Source organism: Rhinatrema bivittatum, chromosome 3, assembly GCF_901001135.1.
Source record: "Rhinatrema bivittatum chromosome 3, aRhiBiv1.1, whole genome shotgun sequence".
NCBI classification, from domain to species: Eukaryota; Metazoa; Chordata; class Amphibia; order Gymnophiona; family Rhinatrematidae; genus Rhinatrema; species Rhinatrema bivittatum.
Window position 1 is genome coordinate 566084687 of NC_042617.1, and position 17269 is coordinate 566101955.

General features: G+C 44.2%; 1 protein-coding gene across 1 annotated transcript in view; it reads left to right on the top strand.

Annotated features, from left to right (window-relative positions):
• Positions 1-310: 310 nt before the first annotated feature.
• The window catches only part of PHACTR2 (phosphatase and actin regulator 2), a 323702-nt gene continuing 306743 nt past the window's right edge, over positions 311-17269 (top strand). Inside the window, exon 1 of the mRNA XM_029596521.1 lies at positions 311-428. Within this exon, the coding sequence (XP_029452381.1) occupies positions 416-428 (13 nt within the window). The 5' untranslated portion in view covers positions 311-415. The remainder of the gene's footprint in view (positions 429-17269) is intronic.

Below are 17269 nucleotides of genomic sequence, written 5' to 3' on the forward strand. Positions count from 1 at the left end.
TTGTTGTCAATGAATTGTGCGCGCGCGCACACATACACTCTCTCGCTTGTCATCCCCTCTGCACGCCTTTACATTAGCAGAGCAGCACGTGTAACTCTGCGTCCCTTTAAATGGATTTCGGGGCACCTTTAAAGGCGGGTCCTTCTTTCCTCCGCGCACCGTCCCGATGAGTGCGCTCTGCTCCGGGCAGCCTTCCCCCCCCTCTACCCCCGCCATGCCTAGGAGAGAAGTGAGATCCCCCCCCCCCCCCCCTGGCTCCGAGGACCCACTCGATAGGCTCAGCCTGCCTTGAGCAGCCCCTAACGGAGCGGATGGCTCGCTGGCGTCGCTAGAGCTCGGGGCGGCAGTGCACGCACGCCAGGCAGCCCCCCGGGCAGGCGCGCTCCCGAAGGACCCGTGCGGCCGAGCTCTGCCCATGGAGAGCGCCGGTAAGTTACGGTGGGGGGGGCTCGTCGCATCCCGCGGCTCCGCCTGCCCGGGCTTTGTCCGTCGGGAGGTCTCGACTCCCGCGGGAAGGTTAACCCGGGCTTGGGGGAGGGATGCACCGGCAAGGCAGGCAGGCATGGCAGCGTCGCCCCTTCCGATCGCCTGCGCCGGAGCCCCCCCCCCCCCCCCCTGAGCACACGCGGACCCGAACCAGCAGGACACAACCTAGCGCTGCTGCTGAGGCTCTCACGCTGCGCCGGGTGCCTATCTCGGCTGGAGAATCGGTCCCTCGCCTTAGCCCCCTGCCTGGGTCTTACGTATTCTCCGTACTGTAGGCGTTATTTATTGCAGAGTACGGGAACTTTGTCTTTTTATTGCAGGGGGTCACTTTCTTGGAGAAGTTCTGAATTTCTCCGTTCCACCATGCATGTCTCCTTGTGTTTTTTTTGTGAGGGCGACGGCAGTGAAAGCCCTGGATGGGTGCATCGCTTCTGCATCTTGGCACCCTGGATGCTAGTTCCGACGACCTGTTATTCCAGAAAGGGGTCTGCTCTGGGGTTGCGCCACCCTCGGGGTGACGGTGCCTCTCACGGACAGGACCCTTCGCAACATTGCCAGTGACCGATGCTGGGGGGGGGGGGGAACCCAACAAAACCCCCACGTAGAAAAACCATAGCGGCCGGTCCTCGCTTATGGAATCGGCTCCGTATGATATCATGTAACAAGGCTTTAAATAAAAAAAAAGAAAGCCTTGAAAACATATTTGTTCATGTTGGCATTTAATCAGGAGCCACCATCTGGTTAATGGCTGGGGGGTTTTCTTTAGGAAATGTGAGCAGGCTTCCTATGAGGATATGCAGAGATTATTTCCCTCATGCACTGTATTTGTTTTGACATATTTCTTTTACCTATGTTACTCGTTCACACCGCCTCGAACTGCTTTGTATAAGTGTGGTTTATAAATTCTTGTAAATAAATAGTTATGGATGCTGCGGATGGGAAGCTGAGCGGCGCTGGTTACAGCACCTCGCTGGGTAGCATCCTGTGCCAAAGGTTTCCTTAACTCTGATCCTCTTTACGCAGTGAGGTGATTTAACAAAGAAGTGGTTTAAGAAAGAGCCTCTGTCGTTTTTCTAGAGCGCCTTCTTTTGTTCGTGGAAGTAGGTCGCCCAAGGGCAGCTGGAGTCCTGCCGAGAGAAATCAGCTGCTTTGATTTCAGTCTGGTAAATTCTTTTTCCTCCGATGGACCCTCCTCGAATACAGAATAAATGACCATTAGCTAGAAATAGAAACATGCAGACAGCCACTGAACTGGAAACCCCAAGAAGCCAGACTCTGTATTCAGTGCAACACTGGGGGATATGGAAGCAGAAATGCACGTGCTGTGCAAAATACAAAAATAGCAGAGAGGCACATTTCCCAAAGCTGACAGAGAAAATAAAAGGCTTCTCACAAAAGAATGTTTAGTCCGGGGGGGGGGGGGGGGGGGGAGAAATAGGGCTTAATTCCTGGTGGAACAAAGCAGAATAGCCTTCTGCCACCGGTTTTTTTTTCTGGGATCGAAGGAGGAAGAGTAGAGCTGGTGTTGGAAATTTAGTTCTGGCTCCCCCACAGAAACAGAGCATTGTTGATGGGGGACGCAGATCACATTTCTGGGCCACTCAGGCCCCGGAGGAAGCAGAGCAGGGTATTTCGGAGCTGCTTAACCCTGAGACGGAAGTAGCCACATGGCTTTGATTTTTGTGCAGTTTGCTGGCACAGTTGAGGAGACCTCGAGGGAGAGAAGGCCAGGGTCAAAGACACAGTAGGTAAATGCCTGAGGTGTCCCACTGCTTCTGCTGCTACTCACAGGCCAGCGCAGTAAGACGCATATAAAAATGCGCTTCCAAACTGGGTGCCCGATTTTGGACGCACACACAGCCACCTCTCCTGGGTGACCAATGCTATATTAAAATGAGCTGGTGCATTAAAAGGGACGGGCCAGGGAGAAATTAGGCACCCCTAGCGTCCAGGGTGCGCTTGTTGCTACAGGCGCTCAATACGAACCATAGAGATCCACTAAACATCAACTAAAGAATTAATGAAATGTATCGGTTACAAAAAAACCCAAAACCCCTTTTCTGGACACGCAATATACACACTCAATAGCAAAGGGCAAAATTGGACCGGAGCATATATATTGTGCATCCAGAAATTTTTTTTTTTTTTTGTAATTGATCCATTTCATTAATTCTTTAGTAGATCTTTAGTAGATCTCTGTGGCTTCTTCTCTGTGGAGGAACCACAGAGAATATTTTTTATTTTTTCATAAGCCCATGACTAGGGAATGACTTAACGCCCTCTCCGGGGCTGGCATTAAATTTGCCGGGTTAAAAAGTGTGTATTGGGTGCCCGGGGATTTACTGCATCAGGGGGGTACCAGTCAGTAGCCTCATCTGCATGGAATTCACAGGTGATGAGCGCTATCAGCTACGCAGCTGCTTGGGCGCTCGTTTTGGATGCGCTAATCCCCCGTATTGCATCGGGTGTTAGCCTAGCGGCTCCAACCGCTCATTAACCTGTGCGCTAAATCCAGGGCGCACTTTATTGCATCGACCCCTCAGTGTGTTCGCATATAGGTGTGTGAGAGAGAGAGAGAGAGTTCATACCTGGCCCTGCACCCCCCCCAGTCTGCCTTCCCTTTTTCCTTCCCCTCACTGCCCCCCCCCCACAGTTCCACTTCCTTTTTGTCTACAAAGTAAGCCCTGTTTGAGGGTCATTTTTTTTATTTATTAGAAACTGCCTGCACAAGGGGCAAAATCTGCAGGAAGTATTTATCTGTGAACTTTGCGCTTGTTCTCAAAGTTAAAGGATGCGCATGCCTGCCCTTTTAAAATGAGCCCAGGAAATCTACCTGAACACGTTTACCCCTGCTAATTTGCAAGGCAGATTTTCAAAGAAAAATGATGTCCATTCTTTTGTCAATTGAAAAATATAAACTTTTGCCCTCCCCAGGAGTCACCCTTACTACTGCAGGTGATCGTACGCATGCACTGGATCTATGCGGATACTTTGACTTGCATAACGGGCAGGCAATCTTCTAAAAGCCATTTTCCACAGGGAAAGCACGGTTTTAAATACAGAACTGACTTTTACAATTACCCTCTTCATATATTACTTTGGCAATGCATGTACAAATTGTTCCTGCAAATAAGCACATAAGAACATAAGACTTGCCATACTGGGTCAGATCAAAGGTCCATCAAGCCCAGTATCCTGTTTCCAACAATGGCCAATCCAGGCCACAAGAACCTGGCAGGATCCCAAGGTAGAAAGATTCCAAGCTGCTTATCCCAAAAATAAGCAGTGGATTTTCCCAAGTCCACCCTAGTAATTGTTAATGGACATTTCCTCCAGAAACTTGTCCAATTGTTTTTTTAAATGCAGCTACACTAATAGATTTCACCACATCCTCTGGCAACATATTCCAGAGCTTTATTATGCACTGAGTAAAAAAAATATGTTCTCATCAGTTTTAAATGTATCACCCAGTAACTTCATTGTGTGTCTCCTAGTCTTTGTACTCTTTGAAAGAGTAAACAACTAATTAACGTTTACTCTTTCCACTCCACTCATTATTTTATATACCTCTATCCTATCTCCCCTCAGCCGTCTCTTCTCCAAGCTGAAGAGTCCTAACCTCTTTAGCCTTTCCTCATACAAGAATCGTTCCATTCCCTTTATCATTTTGGTTGCCCTTCTCTGCACCTTTTCTAATTCTGCTATATCTTTTTTGAGATGTGGTGACCAGAACTGCACACAATACTCAAGATGAAGTCGCACCATGGAGCGATACAGAAGCATTATGATATTCTCTGTTTTATTCTGCATTCCTTTCCTAATAGTCCCTAGCATTCTAGTTGCTTTCTTGCCTGCTGCTGCTCACTGAGCAGAAGATTTCAATTTATTATCAGCGATAATGCCTAGATCCTTTTCCTGAATGGTGACTCCTAATGTGGAACCTTGCATCGTGTAGTATAATTTGGGTTTCTCTTCCCTAAGTGCATCACTTTGCACTTATCCACATTAAATTTCATTTGCCATTTGCAAGCCCGGTCTCCCAGCTTTGTAATGTCCTCTTGCAATCTTTCACAATCCTTTTGTGATTTATCAGCTTTGAATAATTTTGTGTTGTTGGTAAATTTGATCACCTCACTCATTGCCCCCATTTCTATGTCATTTATAAATATATTAAAAAGCAGTGGTCCAAGAACAGATCCCTGGGGCGCTCCACTATTCACCTTTCTCCACCTGGAAAATTTACCATTTAGCCCTACTCTCTGTTTTCTATTTGTTAACCAGTTCACATTAATCTACAATAGGACAATGCCACCTATCCTATCACTTTTTAATTTCCTAAGAAGCCTCTCATGAGGGACTTTGTGAAACACTTTCTGGAAATCCAGATACAATATATCAACTGGCTCACCTTTATTCACATGGTTATTTACGCCCTCAAAAAATGTAACAGATTGGTGAGGCAAGACTTCCCTTGGCTAAATCCATGTTGGCTTTGCCTCATTAAATTATGCTCATCTATATGTTCTGCAGTTTTGTTCTTTATGATAGTTCCTATCATTTTGCCTGGCACGGATGTCAGATTCACTGATTTGTAGTTTCCTGGATTAGACCTTGAACCTTTTTTAAAAATTGACATTACATTAGCAACTCTCCAGTCTTCAGGTACCATAAATGATATTAATGATAGCTTACAAATTACTAATAGCAAGTCCGCAATTTCATTTTTCAGTTCTTTCAGCGGATCTGGGATGTATACCATCTGGTCCAGGTGATCTGCTATTCTTTAGTTTGTCAATTTGCCCTAGTACATCTTCCAGGTTCACTGAGATTTGTTTCAGTTGTTCAGAATCTTCACTTTTGAATATCATTTCCTGCATGGGTATCTCTCTTATATCTTCTTCAGTGAAAACCAAAGCAAAGAATTTATTTAGTCTCTCTGCTATGGCTTTGTCATCCCTAGGTGCACCTTTTACCCCTTGATCATCTAATGGTCCAACTGATTCCCTCACAGGCATTTTACTTCAAATGTGTCTGAAAAAGATTTTATTATGATTTTTTTTTCTACCACAGAAAGCTACTTTTCAAATTCTTTTTTGCATTCCTTATCAATGCATTGCATCTAGCTTGCCAACACTTATGCTGTTTCCTATCTTCTTCATTTGGATCCCTTTTCCTTTTCTTGAAATATATTCTTTTAGCTATTATAGCCTAATAAAAATTTTTTTGCCAGAGGATGTGATGAAAGCTGTTAGTGTAGCTGGGTTTAAAAAATGGTTTGGACAAATTCCTGGAAGAAAATTCCACAAACTATTATTAAGATGGATTTGAGGAAATCCACTGCTAGGATTATCAGAATGGAATCTATCAACCTTTTGGGATCCTGCCAAGTACTTGTGACCTGGATTGGCCTCTGTTGGAAACAGGATACTGGGCTTGATGGACCTTTGGTCTGACCCAGTATGGCAAATCTTATTTTCTTATGAATCTGAATCAAACTCCAGCAGAAGCAAAAATAACAGTAATGAAGCAAACACTTCTATGACCAGTGCATTTGTACAGGTGGTTATGCCTAACAGTTTACGGGCTTGGTTGTTATGCCCTGCCAGGATGATTCTGAAATTCTTGGCTGGATACTGTAATGATTTGCAGTCCTTTTCTACAATCCACAGCACTTAGTCTTTGCTGGTGATCTTCCATCCAGGTATTAGCCAGGTCTGACTTGGTTTAGCTTCCAAGACCTAAGATGGTCAGGCTTTGTTGGGCCACTGTTGGGTTGGGTTGCTTTCACAGAACTGGACAAAGATATATATATGAGAGTACAAATTTTAGATTGACGTCTTTTGTCAATGGAGCCATAACGTGTCAGTCTGCAGAAAGATGAGGGAGGCCAGTATTTTTAGAGAGCTAGTACTGAATATTCTTGGTTAATTTGAAATATTATCTGCTATGTGGGACTCAATAGAGGCAGTGCATACAAATCTTTTCATCCATATTCATTGTGGATATCCTGATAACCAGGCCTGTTTGTAGCTCTTGAGAACTGGAGTTGGCCAACCCTGTGATATAATAATGACTCGGTGGTTTTACACACTACTCTCAATCTACTGAATCACAAAACTATGGGCTAGATTCATCAATGCTATCACATGCAATAGGAAGAGGGGCATGTTTTATGGTAGTGCAGTTTGTGATAAATAAGCTATTATCTTAGCACATCACATAGGTATTACGAGAGAGGGAGAGAAACTAGCTATAAGGTCCACATAGTAGTTAGGTATTTATACATCTATAGGAGGACCACCTAGTTATTCGAGGTGAGGTTTAGGTATTAGTGTAAGGGTTAGGGGCCACTTTGACAGTCAGAGTGCATTCTTGTGAAGATTTGATGTTCTTCGGAGTGAGGAAACTCAACCAAAGATGGTTGAGAGAACATTGTACGAATCTCATCTTTGGTTGAGTTTCCTCACTCCGAAAAACATGAAATCTTCACAAGAGTGCACTGTTCTGTTCGTACGTCTCATTCTGAATGTCAAAGTGGCCCCTAACCCCTACACTAATACCTAAACCTCACCTCGTGTAACTAGGTGGGCCTCCTATAGAGGTATAAATACCTAACTACTATGAGGACCTTATAGCTAGGTTCTCTCTCTCTCTCTCTCTCAAAACACTATGTGTGAAAACATCACAAAGTGCAATAAAGCCATGTCACACAGCTTAATGAAAAAGGTGTAGTTATTTGCCATGTTAAAACTGTGTGATATGGCTTTGCAATTTGCAAAGCCAGCCCACTTGGCCAGAAATCCCACCCCCTTTTCTAATTAGCATCACACCATGCATTATGGTGCTTTTCACATGCAAAAATGCCTTAACACGATAGTAACAGCATAAATGTTCCAATAAAGCATTTTATTACAAATTATTAATACTCCACATAATGGGGTAGATTTTAAAAGGGTTACGCGCATAAGTTATGCGTAACCCTTTAAACCCCCCCCCCCCATTATGCGCGCGCCGGCACGCACAAGCCCCGGGACACGTGTTGGGGGCGGCGCGACGTTCGGGGCATTCCGGGGGGCGTGGTTCCAGCCCGGGGGTGTTTCAGGGGCATAGCCGAGGCTTCCGAAATCGCTCCCGGGCCGGGGAATCGCGCGGCGGCGGCCGACCGGTGCGTGCAAGTTATGCCTGCCTGGGGCAGGCGTCACTTTCGCGATAAAGGTAGGGGGGGTCTAGATAGGGCTGGGGGGGGGGGCTTGGTAGGGGAAGGCAGGGGAAGGTGGGGGGGGAGGTCGAACGGGCAGCGCGCGCGCGCAGGGCTCAGCACGCACAAGGTGCAAAAATGTGCACCCCCTTGCGCACATTGACCCTGGATTTTGTAAGATACGCGCGTATCTTATAAAATCCGGCATACTTTCGTTTGTGCCTGGTGTGCGAACAAAAGTACGCGTGGGCGTACTTTTCTAAAATCTACCCCAATATGATCGCAAAAAGTATGATCACAAAGGTGATTGCAAAAAATATATTTAAACATATAACTCTTAAAAGCCACCAATAAATGGGCTAATAAAATATCCAAAAAGACATATACACATAACCCCATCCATTCACAATTACACATCCAACCCAATTACAAAACATTCAAATGCAAAAAAGCAGAAGTTATTACACTTTGGGGTAGATGTTAATACCCCGGTGTGCGTACATCCCGGGGTTTACGTGCGTGGCCGGGCCTTATGAGCGCCGGGCCTATTTTCAAATGGGCCCGGCCATGCGCATAAACCCAGGGCTATAAAATGGGGCTGTCCGGGGGGGCAGGGCTAGAGGCACCCAGTACAATGGCCATTTGCTGCTGGACCGGTGCACACAATTTGCTCCTGCTCCTTTGCAGGAGCATAAGGTAAAACAAAAAAAATAGGGGTAGTTAGGAAAGGGATAGAGGGAGGGTTGGATAGGGGAAGGGGAAGGGAGGTTAGGGTAGGGGGTTGGGAAGTTCCCTCCCAGTCCGCTCCTTAATTGGAGCAGACTGGGAAGGAACTGGGGAAGGACCTAATGCACTGCCGTGCAATTTTGCAAAATTAAACCCCCCCCCCTTGTGCACGCCGACCCGGCATTTTATAACATGCATGCGGCAGCACCCGCTTGTTACAAAATTGTGCGTCCATGTGCGCACGCTGGGTAGTGCATGCACATGGACGCGCACGCGTACTTTTTGAAAATCTACCCCTATATTTGCAAATCATATGATCTTCCTCAACATATTTCAATGGACGAAATGGACAGTAAATTTTCAGCAATACTTTCATAATCATTTTATGAAGGAAGACCTCTTCTTATAAACAAACCAATCTTACTATTCAATCTTGCTCACAAATCTTGCCCTTGATCTTATCCTTAATGTTCATGGAAATAACAACTTCAAACTGGCATACTGAAACTTGCTTTTAAGTCATAATTCGATCTGACAAGGGCCACTTGTTTTGTCCAGACTGGGCTTCCTCAGGGAATGGTGACGCTGAAGTACCCGATATCCCAACTGACTTCAAATATAGCGTTCCAACTTTCACTATCATACACTTCAAACTGGTGCATACAGGTGTATCATGGAATATTGAAATCGAAACTCATTCCAGTGCAAAAAACGCCATTACAATCATCACAAGCAAGATACGGAAAAGGCCGGCCTGTGCTATACCATTCCTTGCAGACACCAAATTCCGAAGCTCTGTCCAATATACAGAGCAGTAGTTCTCAACTCTGTCCTTGGGGCACACCTAGCCAGTCAGCTTTTCAGGACATCCACAAGGAAACTGCATGAGATTTGCATACAGTGGAGGCAATGCATGCTAATCTATCTCATGCATATGCATTGTGGAAATCCTGAAAACCTGACTGGCTTGGTGTGCCTCAAGGACTTGGTTGAGAACCACTGATAATAGAGGCTGTGAATTATACTGAGACATTTATCAAGAAATCTTTGCACTGATTGTGTTTTTTAAAACTTGACCGGTTTGTACTCTTGAACAATGAGTAGAATGAGTCAGTAAAGTAGATGTTATTCCTGGCTCGACAGAATTTTTTGAGTCTTATGCACAAGTGCTCTTTCTTTTAATCATCCAAAACTAAAAATAACAATTCAGCTTACTCTGCCAGTGGATCGGCCCTTCTTATCAAATCAGCCTTCTGCCAAATAGGCTTTTAGAGCACAGATAATTGTTGGGCACAAATCCAAGAGCTGCTGCACCGGCATCTTTCTCGTTTATCACAGTCAGCTTCTGTGTCTAAATACAAAACAATCAGTTGATCGAACAAAAAAAACATTTTTTTTTATTTTGTGTTTCGGTCTGGGTCAGGAGTGATGTATGCTCATAACCTGCAGAATGGACTTCTTCTGCGTGTCTTTACGAACTCAGGCTCTCATGAAATCAACTTATAAAAGTCAAATGGACATGCACTGCTGCTATCCGTGTGTCAGGGAGAAGGAAAAGTAAGAGCTCCCTGTAATTGCTGCTTTAAAAGCTTTTCCTGGAACAATAATAAAATATTCATTAAACACCGTATGGAGTGTCAGAGCATTTTGAAGGCTTTCTGACCTCTTTTTTTTTTTTTTTTGGTAGCACACAGCGGTCATCAAAATTAGCTCCTGCTGACTTCTACCTACAGACTCCTTGGGAAACCTCGCTGCCTTAAGGAAAATCTGTTTCTGTGGCTGTGATTTTTAGCAGTAGGTGGCAGAGGCTCGCAGCGTGTGTTCCTCAGAGTCCGGGAAATGCCAGCTTTACTCAGCTAATCTGGGTAAGGACTGCAACGCTTCAGAATGCTGTAACAGAATGCAGTCTCTCTCGGGCCAGGCTTTAAAAAAACAAACAAGTGATTTCAAAATAACTTTATGAGAATTTTTCCAGTGGCTCAGTTACACCGTTGCTGTGTCCGTCGCTGCTCGACGCTCTCACTCCGCCCTCTTTACCTCTGTGGCGACTCCCTCCGGGTCTGATGGACGGCTGGCTGCTGCGAAGTCTCCTTGCCGTCTCTCTCCGGCGTCCCCGGACCGGCACGACGCTGCGGATCCGCCATGTTGCCTGATGACGAAGGGCGCGCGCTCCGATGTATGTGCCAGCAAGGGCGCGAACCTTGGGGGCGTCCCCCTGAGATTACGTCATCCGCTTCCAATATAAAAGGTCTCAGTATTTGCTAACGAATTGAGTTAGCAAGGATTCGTCCAAGCTACTCTGCCTCCTCAGACTTACCAGGAGGCCTCGCTCTGTTTTCTTTATTTCATATTGATGATAGTAACCGGTACTTGCTCCTCGAGGGCCCATGATCCTAAACATCTGAAGATTCTCTACTGCCTGGAAGCTATCGCAGATACAGACATTTGTGAGTTATAACCGCTCTCTCAGAGCTTACCCTGGAACCAAGTACTCGCTCCTCGAGGGCCTAACCCTTTCCAGCTACTGAGCTTCTTAAGACCTTATGTGAGTTTGTCTTCCAGTTCTGGCTATGAACACAGCATACCCTGTCTACTCACTATTTATAGTTTCTCTACAGCTCAACCCTGGGATCGCGGTTCCAGTTCCTGAGGGATTTTAGCCCTGCCGGGCATATCTCCTCACTACTGCCACCTCTGGTAGTTCTACTAACCTGTCTAATAAAAGAATTATCTGTGTCTGTCTCTGTACTCAAGCCTAGCCGGTGGTCTCTCTCAGGATATCCTCCTGGGGGCACAGTCATCTGCCATCGGCCCAAGGATCCACCTATCTACCTCTACAGCTGAGTGTCCTCTCCAAGCACTCCACTGGTACAGTGTGCTAACTCCTCCTTCCACAGAAGCCGAAGCATAACAAGATTGCTAACTCCCTAGCAAACCTAACAAGATTGCTAACTCCTCATGGGATCATAACAGATTGCTAACTCCTTCCTCCGTAGGAGTTAGTTCCCAACAGATTGCTAACTCTTCCCCCTCTTGAGGAGTAGAACCTAACAGATTGCTAACTCCTCCCTCCCTGAGAGCTATAACCTAACAGGAGATTTAACAAGAATTTTGTGGATTTTTGGAACCCCCATAGATCACAGGTGTGCGAGGATGTGGTACGTTCAAGAAGTTGAATTCACGTGTAGTTAAGAATCCATCCAACTGTGCGAGCTTAAGTAGTTGTTGAATCCTTTCTTGTACTACTGGAGTAGGATCGGTAGCAAGGGGTTCATAGAATGTGTTTTCTTGTAGTTGGCGCATGATTTCTGCTCTGTAATCCACTTGGTTTAAGATAACCTCGGCTCCTCCCTTATCTGCTGGCTTTACGACAATATTCTTATTGCATGATAATGTAGAGAGGGTGAGATGTTCACCTTTAGATAGATTGTAAAAAATATGCTGAGTGTTGAATTCAAGCTTAGAAATTTCTCGTGAAACGAGATTTTGATAAGCTTTAATTTGTTCATCCATGGGTCCAGGAGGGATCCGTCTTGATTTATTCTTAAAGATGCATGGATCTGGTGTGGGAGATGACATGTCCTGAAAAAGCAATCTAATCATAAGCTGGCGGAAAAATCTATGTAACGAGATGCGACAATTGAAAGGGTTATGTTTATTCGTGGGTACAAAGGAGAGTCCTCGATTGAGGACATGCTCTTCTTCTGTACTAAGAATGTGATCAGATAAATTAATTATGGCTGACTGAGACCGTGTGAATGGCTTGTGCCATTGGGTGTCGTCTTCTTGATTTTGAGACTGTTTGTTTGGGTACTTGCCAGGTTCTTATGGCCTGGATTGGCCACTGTTGGAAACAGGATGCTGGGCTTGATGGACCCTTGGTCTGACCCAGTATGGCATTTTCTTATGTTCTTATGTTTCCATAAGGGTGTGATTTGGGGTTATACCCTCTGCATTCTAAAAAAGCCGGTTGGCGTCTACATTCCTGATATTCATCTGAGCCATCAGAGGAATCATCAGATCCTGAGAAAGCTACTTTTTTGCTCCCATTTCAGTGACCTGATGGAGCTGATTGGTGAATAAACAGTGAAGAAACAACAAAAAAATAGATGCCCGAAAAAATCTTTGCCAAATCTTTATTGGGTGGAGACGTATTAATTAAAATTGCCCAAATATACGTCTCCACCCAATAAAGATTTGGCAAAGATTTTTTCGGGCATCTATTTTTTTGTTGTTTCCTCACGGCTTTGTTAGATCGCCTGCCTTGCTGATTGGTGAATTCCACATCAGGGAACAATCTCACTTACTGTCCCCAAAAGGAGCATTTTTAAACACCAAATTCTTATCTGAACCAGAACAAAAAGGAATGAGTAGAGTGGCACAGGAAGTTATAGTGTCCTGCGAGGTCTCAAAGAAAACCATCAACTCTAGACTATCTACAATGGAAATGGTCTCGTTCTACCCCTCCCTCATCTTCATCTTCCACTTCTATACCAGATGGAATGTAATAAATCTTGGAGATCCCAATAGTCTCTCTGTTAGGATATTTGAGAATGTCCCTGAGGTATATCCTGCCACATGAGCTGATGGCGTCTTCACGTGTCAGATCGTGCTGTCCAGCTACGTGAAGACCCAGCAGTGCTAGGCCATGTTGGAAGTCGGCAGAAATGGCCTGGCTGGGGAGGTGGGTGCAGCAGTTTGTGGTGGCAACCTGCGGACCAACAAATGTAACTCAATACAGAATTATAAACTATACAGGGTAATAGTATTTAAATAAAAAATCCAAAACTGTTCTCTGAAATGTAAACGAGCCTCATGATCACCCCCTTGTGGACAACTTAAATTTGTTCAGCAATGCCCCATTTTAAATTGGTGAATGCATGATCAAATTGGAGACAATGGGCCATTATAAGTGCCTGAATTTTCTTCAGCTTTATGCAGCTTTCTGCTCTGATTTTTCTTTTTGTTCTGTATATGTACAACTTGAGAAATGAGCAGAAAATATAATTCATGACAAATGTAGAGGAGCAGTCTGTAGTATTCTGTAAACAAATAGTCTTATTTGATCCAGGAACCTGTCAGCTTTGTCCAGATAGAGTTTGTGCACAGTAAACACAATTACCAGATGCAGAGTGACCCACATGTGATGAAACTTGTGGCCGGTTAAGCAAAGGTGTGGCATGGGACCAGGCATCCAGATCCCTGATATCCCGTCCCTGGGTACAGGCCACAATAGGCGTCAGAGAAAAAGCAGAGTGTAAACCTAACACCTCCCAGTGTTTAAAAATAATGGCCGTAATCCCTGAGGCCAATTGGGAATAGTTAAGTACACAAACTAATTTGCGATCATTAATAGTGTTGTGGTCCAGCAAAAGCCAAGTTCTCTCGGCATAGAGGGCTCTTTTGTTTGCACGTTTGATGCTAACAAAGGGATATCCTCTGGCAAGCAATCTTAGGCTTAATGCATGAGCTTACGTTACAAAATTTCCTTTAGTAGAGCAAATCCGACACACCCTTAGAAAATGGCCAATTGGAAGATTAAAGCACAACCACAGGGGATGAAAGCTCTTAAAATATGTGGGGTTTTTTTTCTATAAGCTTATGATGTATGGTAGTGTGTATCCTGTCAACTTCCTTGAATACCAAAACGTCCAAATAGGAAATATGCAAAAACTATAAAAGAGAATTTACGGACTTCAACCAAAACACAAATTGTGTAAATGTTGCTCCGTAGAAATTCATAGAAAAAATATATCATCAATATATCTGAGCCAAATTTGCACAAACTGAAATAAAGGAGAAATATACAGAGGATGCTCTTCAAATTGTGTGACATACAAATTTGCTATACTAGGCATCATGATGGCTCCCGTAGTTGATCCTTGTTTTTTCAGGTAAAACTCTTCCATAAAAGAAAAATAATTATGGCAAAGCGCTAATTCAGTCAATCATAAAACGAAAGGCATGGGCGGTGACATTTTTCAAGCATATTTTCCACTGTTGATAATGCTTCCTCCAGCAGGAAATTTGTATATAAAAAACAAATATCCAGTGTGACCAAAATCATCGACTGTGAGATAGAAGATAATGTATCCAAGATGGTTGGAAAACATGTGGTATTTTTAACATAAGATTGTGCTAGTGACACTTCCGATTTAAACAAAATATCAACAAAAGTTGATTATGGTTCCATAACAGATCCAATTGATACTACAGTGGGTCTCCCTGCAGAATTGACCAAACATTTGTGGATTTTAGGAACCAAATAGAACATTGGGATCCTGGGATGATGTGGTGTCAAAAACGGAATCTTTTGTTTTAGTAGAAATCCACTCACTGTAGCATTTTCAAGTTTATTCAGACGTAGGATCACAGTCCAGTTTTGTATAGTATTATGTGTTGTCCAGCTGAGACGGTGCCTCTGCAATGTATTGGTCCCAGTGCATGATCACTACGGCACCACCTTTGTCTGCAGGCTTTATAATTAGCTTTGTATTTCTTTTTGTTTGTGCAGCGCTTGCGTTTCCATTCGTGTGAGATTATATGTAAGACAAGAGGAGCGTTGTTCTAGTTCATCCACATCTCAAAGTACTAATTCCATATAAGTTTTTATATGGGCATCCATCGGGCCTGGAGATAACCAACGTGATTTTGGTAGAATTATAGACATTATAACCCGTCATTAGACACATCTGGTGATTTTGAAAAGAATAAGTGAATCTGTAATAAGCAGAAAAACCGCTACAGGTCCACTCTGCAGTGGAATGTGTTGTATGAATAAGTGGGCACAAATGTCATCCCTTCATTTAACACAAACTCCTGTACAGTAGTTATCAACTCTTCCACGGAAGAGCTTGTCAAGCTTGCGAGTGAGTAAAGGGATGAGGCCATTCTAGCGCTAGCCATGAATGATGTCGGCTGCGATATGGTCCGTGATTTCATCCTTGTTCATGTTCTAAAAAAAAGTAGGAGAGTGGAAAGACACTGCCAGCAGTTTTCAAAAGGGCCCCTCATCAGAGCCTGATGATTCATCTGAAGAACTCTGGAATGACACTTGTTTTTTAAAGGATCTTCTCTCGGCCTGCCGTGGATAAATCTTGCCAGACTTGTAGTGACTCATCTCTACGAAACCTGTAGATCTTATCCTGTTTTAAAGAAGTATAAAATTGCTCAATGACTCAAGTATGGTCCAGCAGAGCTTTGTCATACAAGTGGTGAACACTTGTAACGGGATCTTAGCAGTCACCACTACAGTTTTCAAAGTGTCACTGATTTTTTTCATCGTTTTGATGATCAGTAACATCAGATCTAGTAGACATTTATTCAAGATTGCCAACCATTTATTAATAAAACTCTCATTGTCAGTGATGGTTTTTGGTTCTTTACTAATCGCAACTCCCTCGGAATCATTGATTGCTTAATATACTGAAGTAAGGTGGCACTATGCAAGTCAGCTCGAACAAGCCGTTTATGTTAGAAAGGTAAATCAAACCATGTAGATGTTTCAACAAGTGGATCAGCTTCATCAAAGATGTTTCTTTTAGCATAGTGGCTATTTGTTCTTCCATGTAACTACAAACTTGAAGTCTGGAATGGGTACTTGCTACTGAGGAATTCAGGCCACTCTGTGCTGTATTCATACTGACACAATAAATGGGATAATCCAAGCGCAAAAACATGTCAAACCACTGAGGGAGAATGATACTCATAGAATTATACACAACCCTCTTACAAATCTGACTTGTGCAGGAAATAGATAGTGATTTGTCATACTAGGCATTCCTGGCTGAATCAGCCTATCAATAATCATTGGTCACAAACAATAGTCCAATTTTTTAGTTAAATTTCGAGCTTCTTCTGTCCCACTTTCAGCTTGGATTATCCTGAATATTCTAGGCCAGGGTCAACAATCTCCGGCACACATGCCACCAAATGCACTTTCACCAGCATGCTGGTCACCCAGAAATGCCAGCACTGCAAGTGTCTTCAGAACTTGTTGGTTGCCTCTGCTGATCTCATAATGCAGAGCTGGCGTCCAGGCTTTGAAAATCCCCACCATCCTAGTATTTTGCAAGCAGGCAGTGGCAGCATGATGTCGGGGGAGGCTGCTGTCAGAGGAGGTTCCCCAGAGGAAGGAGAATCGGGGGGAGGAACCCCTAATATCAAACATCAGAGGGGGGTGACACCCTTTGAGGAGGCAGAATTTTATAGAGGGAGTCGTTTGCCCCTTTATGACATTTGGCCAAAAATGGTCACCAATTCCTCCTCCAGGCAATTAGAACAAAGTCTATTTGAATGCATTTTTCTCAGCTCGTTTGGCTAGATCAGGGGCGCTTACACCAGTCTTTGGGTGCAGCTGCTTTTCTTGGATAATTTTCAAAAGGAAAGGATGTGCAGGGGTTTTTTTAAACTTTGAAAACGAGTGCAAAGTGCATGGGGCAGAAAGTGCCCGCAGACTTTGCGGTTATGCAGCCGACCTTGAGATCGCTCTCTTTATGTACCTGCTGCACCCGTCTCTGCTGAGACAGCATGAGATTTAGGAAATGCATCGCATGATGTGGAAGAAAGGTAACAAGTATTACCTCTTCCCATATCACATCATCTAGCCCCTATCAGGTCCTCGGGCCCCACCCCCAGCCAGTCAGGTTTTCAGGATATCTCTCATGAATATGCATGCACTACCTCCTATGTATACAAATATTTCTCATGCATATTCATGAGGGATATCCTGAAAACCTGACTGGCTGGGGGTGGGGCCCGAGGACCTGATAGGGGCTAGATGATGTGATATGGGAAGAGGTAATACTTGTTACCTTTCTTCCACATCATGCGATGCATTTCCTAAATCTCATGCTGTCT